Raw genomic sequence first — 8,026 nt, 5'->3', positions numbered from 1 at the left:
AGCTCAGAAGACCCAAATTCTTACTTCAGTTTGGGCTTTGTGTTTTCAATGGGAACCGATAACAATAAAGATATAACGCTTTTATTAAAGATAATCTCACGGTTAATGAGAACCAACGTTGGAAAAGTCCTTTTGCTTCATCCACAAACAATACAAGAGTTCTCATGTTAAAGCTCTTACTCTCCCTATGCTTTTTCTTGATTTTATTATCATTAAAACATTGTAATAAAAGTGAATTTCTCATGTGCACACTTTTTTATTACCTGGCTAGTCGACAACCATTTACCATAAAAGTCAGATGATATTTCTATTGACTTTCATAGATGTTTTTATTTGAATGATTCCCGGATATTCTTTGAAAATCTAGAAAATTCTAGTGATTTTTTGAGAGTATATTAAAGAGTCTTTGTGATTTGTAGAGACAAAAAATGAGATTTGTAAAGAGTATATGTGATTTGTAGAGACAAAAAAAAGAAGTGAAATATCTAATCAAAAATTCAAAACTTCTACTAATTATTTTATTATGCATGTTATAATGCTAGTAAAAGTACCACCAATACCTAGTAAATCATGTGTTCGTTGTCAAAATAAATCTCATTGTTGTCCTATGCTTAAGTTTTCATTCTCTTTATTTCATTCATCCCACATTTTATTTGCTATGTTATCTCGCCGCTGGTTTACTGAGCAAATGGCTCGTTTCTTGGCCGTCTGCTCGTTTCCAAGTCCCCCAAAATATCACATCTTCGGAAGAGATTTCTACCATGCCTATTTTCCGGAAAAAAACCTCTCAACACCCTTGAAAACAACAAATCGGTGAGTTTCAGTTCTCCTTCCAACAACATGGGTGTTGGAGTGACTCTTACTAAATCCTAATCTAATAACATAGAGTTTCAGAAAATCTGAATGACTTAAAAAAAAATCTATAACCAATAACAAAAGATATTAGGAGACTCTCCAAAAATTCGTATGGACAAACAGTAAATTTGGACACTCTCCGGAAATCGTTTGAAATCTCATGTGACTACCTGGCTGTTAGAGTTCCCATGTTAAAGCTCTCGCTCTCCCTGACCTTCTTCTTGATTTTATTATTATTATTGGAACATTGTAATAAAACTGAATTTCGCATGTGCACACTTGGTTATTGCCTGGCTAGCTGACAAACCATTCACCATAAAATTCAAGCTAAAGTCAATCTCAAATCAGTTAATAACTGTTACCCCATGGGCCCCACAACTTCATTTTGCACCAGAACCGGATGGCAATACAATACAATATCAAAAAATAAAAATAAAATCATCTGGTCTTATCTTCAAAATTCTTTCCATGACTGTCCTATTTCTAAATTCAGACTTACACCGTTCTAAGTTGAAAAACATAGCAACAAGATCCCAAAAAATATGAACCCAAGATTGATATTTCCCAACATTAATCCACCTTTGATGTTTTTTCTTTTGTCAGCTAGTAGTGTTCTTCAACCACTCCATTATTTAAAGAATTTTAATTCAAGTCAACGATTATGACACACCATTAATTGATCGATCCATTTTATAATAAACTATACACACTTGCAAATCAGAGAAAAGCATGGTTTTGAAATCTGGTTGTTGTTGGATATGAATTTTTTCAAGATACCATTAAGTCCTTTTGTCATTAATAACAAGCTAAGAACATATAATTGATTCAATATTTCCGCCTTTTTTTAATTTGGTTGTTGTTTTCATTGTCGGGTAGTCGATTGAATTATCACTGAACAGATGATAGACTTTTTATGCTTCTTATATCACTCTCTTGAACAAGAAAATTGCAGAACTTGGATAAATGGATGGTAATGGCGGTATTCGCGGCATCCTGCTCTCGATAGTGTTGTTATTGCAGCTTCCTTTTCACTCTGTCGCGTTTCCGCTATGCACCAATTCAAGTAAATTAACTCTCTCTTTTTCTTTCTATTACTTAGTTAATTTGTCTCTGCGGGTTTCTGATTATTGTTGTTTAAATTGGAATAGGAGCACCAGTGATTTCAAAGACCCCTTTGAAGTTCTGTTCTTATAATGGAAGTACTTGTTGCGACTCCGCGAAAGATTCACAGTTGAAGAAGCAGTTGCAAGCTTATAACGTTTCCAGTACCGCTTGTGCTTCGCTTTTGAAATCGATTCTTTGCGCAGTAAGTCCTTTTTTTTTTTGTATCATCACTTGCCAATTATACTTGCAGCTGTTAATTAAATTTAGCGTCACATTGAAAGATTAGTACTGTTTCCGAGTTAACAATATATCTTGGGTTTGCAGCAATGTGATCAGTATTCGGCAGACATATTTAAGATTGAATTTGGGGTTCGGAATGTTCCGGTTTTGTGCAATTCCACTACACTTGAAGTAAACTCGACTCAATCAAATACTGCAAGAAATGACTTTTGTTCAAAGGTTTGGGATACATGTCAAAATGCATCCATTCTGAATTCGCCATTTGCACCTTCGTTACAAGGAAGTACCGGAGGAGGAGCTAAGATTAATTCGAGTTCTAAGCTGACCGACCTTTGGCAATCAAAAGCTGATTTTTGTGGATCATTTGGTGGTTCCTCTAGTGAGGAGGGATCTTTGTGTTTTGATGGTAAACCGGTTTTTTTTAATGAAAACAGTACTACTACTGAAACCGAAGCTCCTCCAAACGGTCTGTGTCTTGAGAAACTGGGAAACGATTCTTTTCTTAACATGGTTGCTCATCCTGATGGTTCTAACCGTGTGTTCTTGGCTAATCAAAAAGGAGAGATTTGGCTTGCAGCTGTTCCTGAAAATGGTTCTGGGGAAGCTCTAGTTTTTGAAGAATCTCCTTTTCTTGATTTAACTGATCAAGTGCATTTCGATACTGAATTTGGACTTCTGGGAATAGCATTTCATCCTGATTTTACACGTAACGGGCGTTTTTTCGTTTCATACAATTGTGATAAAGTCACTTCGCCAAGATGTTCAGGAAGATGTGCATGTAATTCAGATGCAAAATGTGACCCCTCAAAGCTTGCTTCTGACAGTGGTGCAGATCCATGCCAATACCATAGTGTTATTGCAGAGTATAGTTCAAATGGCACCGCATCAAAATCATCATTGGTACGTATGTATTCTTAATCTGGATTACTCTCGTAGTGAAACAATGCACAATAGATTTTACCCATGAATTTGATTTCCTTTTCAGAAAGCAGTTGTAAACCCAACAGAGGTACAGAGAATATTCACCATGGGCCTTCCTTTTACAGGACATCACGCTGGTCAGATTCTCTTCGGACCGGCCGACGGATATCTCTATTTTATGATGGGAGATGGTGGAAAGATTGGCGACCCGTATAACTTCTCCCAGAACAAGAAGTCCTTGCTTGGAAAGATTATGCGGTTTGATATAGATAATGCACCAAGTTAGTAGTAAATGTAGACATTTTAACAGTGGTGTCACTTGTCAGTACCCTCTTATATAAGTTCCTCCCTGTCCTTTATATGTCAGGTGCAAATGAAAGCGACCATGGTCTCTGGGGAAACTATTCTATACCAAAAGACAATCCGTATGTGGATGACAAAGATTCGGAGCCGGAAATATTTGCCATGGGATTTAGAAATCCTTGGAGGTGTAGTTTTGATTCTAAACGGCCGTCTTACTTTTTGTGTGCGGATGTAGGCCAGGTTAGCATTCTCTTCTAGCCATCTTTGTTTTCAAGTAATTGAAATTTATGTATCTGCTATGGTCTATCCATTTTTTTTGTACTATTGCTTGAGTTTCTCCAAGACATCATAATTTGTTGATACTTACAGTTGCCGGTTGCTTACAACTTTAAACAGGAGATATATGAAGAGGTGGATATCATTACAAAGGGTGGGAATTACGGGTGGCGTGTATATGAAGGAAATTCTCATTATAATCCCCCAGAATCCCCTGGAGGAAATACATCATCCAACTCTATCAATCCCATTTTTCCCGTCATGGGTTACAGCCACTCTGACGCAAATGAAGGTGATAAGGAAGGCTCCGCTTCAATTGCAGGTGGTTACTTTTATCGCTCAATGACTGATCCTTGCATGTACGGAAGGTGAGTTTCCCGATCTTTCATCCAGTATGAACATTTAATTAATCAGACACATTGTATGATTAAACACAACACAAGTCCTTAAAAAACACAAGTACATTTGGTTCATTACAGGTACTTGTATGCGGATTTATACGCGGGTGCAATGTGGGCAGCTGAAGAGATCCCAACAGGAAGTGGTAAATTCAATACTACAAAAATACCATTCAGTTGTGGAAGTAATTCTCCAATACCGTGTACCTATGAAGTGGGCAGTTCAGTACCGGATTTGGGTTATATATTCTCGTATGGAGAAGATAACAAGAAAGACATTTATCTTTTAGCAAGTAGTGGTGTGTATAGAATAGTTCGTCCAAGCAGATGCAATTACGCTTGCTCTAAAGATAACGGTACGACTTCAAATAGTACCCCTAAACCTTCTGATCCTTCTTCCAGCAGTCGGTTGATGGGTACTTGGCTGTACAAAATTATGAGCCTACTGTATTCATCTTTCTTGATTTTGTTATGTTTTAATTTGTAATGCATATAGTTGATGTTGTTTTGGGTTTTTGCTCATTCTTTACTGTAGACAGTTCCTTTTGTTGGTGTATGCACAGATTTGAGATTGTCATGCTTTGTAAATTGTGGTGTAAAACAAATGTAAGGAAACTTAAAGTCCCATTTTATAATCTCAAAGATCCCTGATTTAGGGAAAATGTGATCTTTTTTTTTTTACCTATTTTCTATCCCCACTTTCCCTAAATCCCATCCCAACTATACAAATTACAAATTAAGTTTTATATAACTCATTTTAGATTGGATAAATAAAACACACCCTAACTATTTTTGTTAATCAACCACCGTCTTGTTCTTGTTTTTTTCCGCTCTGTCGTGTTCTTCTTCCTCCCTTTCAAATCTAAGCCTACTGTAACATGTGTAATAAGTTAATGCTAGCACAATGATGTCCCCAAACATTACCACCAGTAGCACTATATTCAAAAAAAATAGGGCTTTTTACAAAAATAGGCCTGTTTTTTGGTGCTTTTCAAATCTATACCACTTTTTTTATTTATTGCTGAACTAAGCAAGTTTTGAACAAAAGTGATGGATGGAAAGTTAGCACCATTAGGTGCACTTAAAATGACAAGATAGTCCTTTGAATCGGTTATTTCGACCCAACCAGCTACTGTGACTCTTTATATGTCATCACCCAGTGCGTACGTGGCAAGGCCCACGTGGCACTGCTTACATGGCACTGCTTACGTGGCACCCTTATCTTCTTCTCCATAAATCATAAATGAACATCTCCACAACCACATACTTCTGCTTCTCTTCATTTTCAGATCTGAAAAATGGGTGGTGGTATGAATGAAATTTATCCCATTTCAGAACTTGCATTGTCTTACAAAAGCATCCATTCATCCATTCACAAAAGATAACCAAATTGAAACATAAATAGTATCAACCATATTGTGCAGATCCAGTCACAGAACAAAAACAAAAGAGACAAACATAAACATAGAATCCATCAGACTTTCATGTACTTCTTTGGTTTCTTCTTTCCTTTTGGATCTGCAACTGTGAAGGTGACTTTGTTGTTGACAGATCCAACATGTTGATTAGTCTGATTGAAAGCAGGTTGAGAAGAAGCCTTTCTCTTTCTCCCTTTTGCAGCACCTTGTTTAGAAGATTCACCAACACATGCTTTGGAATTGTTTTGGTTTTTCATTCCATCCTTAGCAGTAGTAGATGCACCTGCAGAAGAACTAACAACCGGTTTCTTTCTATTGTACTTCCTTTTTGGTGGTTCAGGGACATAAGTAGATGATGTTGAGCCATCAACACAGGTTCTAGGTTTTTCTCCCTTTGGATTCTTTCCAACCTCTCCACCAGCACAAGTTATTGCATAGTGACCATAAACTCCACACTTCTTACACTTTCTCATTTTCTTCACACTTCCAGCTTCATCATAAGAAGGAATCCTCTTCTTCCTTGGCCTTCCAGTTTTTCTTATGATAACAGGAGGATTAATGAACTCTACCAGTATATTCTACACAAAGAGAGGAAGAAAGAGAATATATTTGTTAAGATATGAAACCCTTAAAGGTTGTGTATTATATAAAGCATGTATGAAACCCTAAAAGAATCCAAGAATATTTGTTATTATTAAATATTTATTGCACAATAATCAATATATATTTTTTTTAATAAAACTAGTGGTCTTACTCAGTCAATTTCAGCTGACAGTGGTTCAAACTCTGGAGCATATGTCTTTTTGTAGCATTCCATACAAATGGCAAGCATCCAATCCAATGATTTTCCTACATCCAGCCAAGAATCCTTCTATAGCAGGCTTGAAGCAGAGTGTCATTGACAAGAATGTGTTGTATGTGCTTCCATATGAGAAACTATCTACAGTGCCAGGCATTTTTTCCTGCAATTACAACAAAGTAATGTTAATTCCATATAATTTGTAATATTAAGTCATGTTGCTCTAACTAAAGACAAACATTAACAAACAAACAACAAAACAATTAATGCTACCTTCACCATTTCACAGAATGCAGGAATTTTCTTGTACTGCTCCTCATAGCTGCCATGAAGATTCTGCAACACAATATTTCTTGCTCTCCATAATGTATGGTACTTAATGTTCACTTTCATTGCTTTGTTGAACTCATTTGCCAATGACTCAGGATCAGGGATTTTGTTTTTGTTACCAAGAGTCTCCAACCTTTGCATGTACCAGTCAGCTACAAATTCTGGATTTGCACATATGTTCTCCCCTTTAACATTTCCATTGCATGTGTGCTTCACATTCCAACTTCTCAGAGTAAATGTAGTTCCTTCACCCTTCAAAACTCTTCCATAAATGAACATAGGACACTTGGTCTTCTCATGATGAAAGCACTTCACCCTAATCTTGTAGTTGTTTGAATCTTTAAACTTGACCTGATGTTTATGCTTCACACAGTAGGCCCTCAAATGCTTCTTGAAAGCATTCTTGCTGAAAAACTTGCTTCCCTTCACTAGGCTGTAAGGATCCACTTGTTCAAAAGTAATTCCCTCAGGGAACATCTCCTCATCTTCCTCATCCTTAAAATGTTGTGCATGATCTTCCTCAAACTGTGTGTTATCATGAGGCTTTGAACATTTAGGCTTTGAAAAATTAGGCCCATCAGTCTTGTTTCTTTCTGATACTATAAGTTCAAGCCCATCATTCTTGTTGGTTTCTGATACAAATTCCCAAAAACAAATGATTCAGTTAGAGCCCTTCAAACAAACATAATAAACAAACATAACAAACAAACAAAGAAAAACAAAAACAAAAGACTACAAAACAAATAACAATTTACCTTCTTCTTCTCTGTCAGAGACCAAGTCCCCACAATGGTCCTCTACAAAACCACGGAGATAAGGGCATTAGTACTAAATAAATGAAACAAATCTACAATCAAACACAACAAAGTTTAAAAAGAGACAGAAGCAATCACATACCTTCCTTGTCATTCTCAACCTCCACCTCCCCAAAGTTTGGATCACCAGCATCACTATCAACATTATCACCATCACTTGCAGCATCATTATCAACATTATCATCATCACTTCTCTGACTTGCAGTACCATCTGAAAGATACCCATTCTCAACTTTTTGTAGAAACTTATTGTAACTCTTGATATCTTTCTCTTCACTGTCATTGTCATTCATCTTCAGGACATCCTCATCATCAGGGTTACATTCATCTTCTTCTACATTTTTCAAGTGCATGACATACTCATCACTTTTCTTGTACTCTTGGGCAACTGCAAAAAAATCTTACACCACTTCTGCCTGTGTTGTAGCTTCAACCCAAAAGTCATGATTGAAATACTCATCAAATCTAGGTATCTCATTACCTTGTTCATCTCCACAAGCCTCCAAAACAGGATTATTCTCAACTACACTTGCTTGTGTTTGTTGAGTAAACTGTGGAATATAAACA

General features: G+C 36.5%; 1 protein-coding gene across 1 annotated transcript; it reads left to right on the top strand.

Moving 5' to 3' along the window:
- Positions 1 to 1,334: 1,334 nt before the first annotated feature.
- On the top strand, positions 1,335 to 4,739 carry LOC113331147 (HIPL1 protein-like). Its single transcript, XM_026577899.1, has 7 exons — positions 1,335 to 1,918; positions 2,004 to 2,161; positions 2,284 to 3,099; positions 3,185 to 3,401; positions 3,488 to 3,663; positions 3,820 to 4,067; positions 4,179 to 4,739. Exons 1-7 carry the CDS (start codon positions 1,819 to 1,821, stop codon positions 4,582 to 4,584), a joined length of 2,121 nt encoding a protein of 706 aa, XP_026433684.1. The 5' UTR covers positions 1,335 to 1,818; the 3' UTR covers positions 4,585 to 4,739.
- The last annotated feature ends 3,287 nt before the right edge of the window (positions 4,740 to 8,026 follow it).

Source organism: Papaver somniferum, unplaced genomic scaffold, assembly GCF_003573695.1.
Source record: "Papaver somniferum cultivar HN1 unplaced genomic scaffold, ASM357369v1 unplaced-scaffold_125, whole genome shotgun sequence".
Taxonomy (NCBI): domain Eukaryota; kingdom Viridiplantae; phylum Streptophyta; class Magnoliopsida; order Ranunculales; family Papaveraceae; genus Papaver; species Papaver somniferum.
This window is presented reverse-complemented; position numbering and strand designations above follow the sequence as displayed.

Excerpts from the sequence above, each read along its gene's own strand:
- LOC113331147 (XM_026577899.1), top strand. The coding sequence starts at position 1,819 with ATGGATGGTAATGGCGGTATTCGCGGCATCCTGCTCTCGATAGTGTTG. Across the intron at positions 1,919-2,003 it reads TCCGCTATGCACCAATTCAA|GAGCACCAGTGATTTCAAAG; the intron begins GTAAATTAACTC and ends AAATTGGAATAG. Across the intron at positions 3,664-3,819 it reads TGTGTGCGGATGTAGGCCAG|GAGATATATGAAGAGGTGGA; the intron begins GTTAGCATTCTC and ends AACTTTAAACAG.